The sequence below is a fragment of the Haliaeetus leucocephalus genome, unplaced genomic scaffold, assembly GCF_000737465.1.
Source record: "Haliaeetus leucocephalus isolate CR32 unplaced genomic scaffold, Haliaeetus_leucocephalus-4.0 Scaffold932, whole genome shotgun sequence".
Taxonomy (NCBI): domain Eukaryota; kingdom Metazoa; phylum Chordata; class Aves; order Accipitriformes; family Accipitridae; genus Haliaeetus; species Haliaeetus leucocephalus.
Genome location: NW_010973368.1, coordinates 12,990,203 through 12,990,710, shown reverse-complemented (window position 1 = coordinate 12,990,710; position 508 = coordinate 12,990,203). Strand labels below are relative to the sequence as shown.

General features: G+C 74.4%; 1 protein-coding gene across 1 annotated transcript in view; it reads left to right on the top strand.

The window, feature by feature from the left end:
* Positions 1-69: 69 nt before the first annotated feature.
* GSC (goosecoid homeobox) overlaps positions 70-508 on the top strand; it is a 1,578-nt gene continuing 1,139 nt past the window's right edge. Inside the window, exon 1 of the mRNA XM_010583890.1 lies at positions 70-403. Within this exon, the coding sequence (XP_010582192.1) occupies positions 73-403 (331 nt within the window). The 5' untranslated portion in view covers positions 70-72. The remainder of the gene's footprint in view (positions 404-508) is intronic.

Genomic DNA, 508 nt, shown 5'->3' with positions numbered 1-508 from the left:
CCTCCCTCCCTCCCTTCCTTCCCCCCCGCCCCCGGCCGGTCCCCGCTGCCCTGCCCCGGCACGGTTTGGGGCATGCCTGTGAGCATGTTCAGCATCGACAATATCCTGGCGGCCAGACCTCGCTGCAAGGACTCGGTGCTGCTGCCCCCGAGCGCCGCGCCCGTCGTCTTCCCCAGCCTCCACGGGGACTCGCTCTACGGCAGCGCCTCCGACTACGGCGGATTTTACTCCCGGGCGGTGGCACCCGCCTCCGCCCTGCCGCCGGCCGTCACCGGATCTCGGCTCGGCTACAGCAACTACTACTACGGGCAGCTGCATGTGCCGGCGTCCCCCGTCGGCCCGTCCTGCTGCGGGGCCGTGCCGCCCCTGGGCGCCCAGCAGTGCTCCTGCGTGCCCCCCGCAGGTAAGGCGTCCCCCGCCGGGGACGGGCCCGACGGGCTTTCTTTGTTCCCGCGGCCGCGGGGCAGGAGGGGGCGGCGGGGAGCTGGCGGCCCGCAGGAGCGCGGGT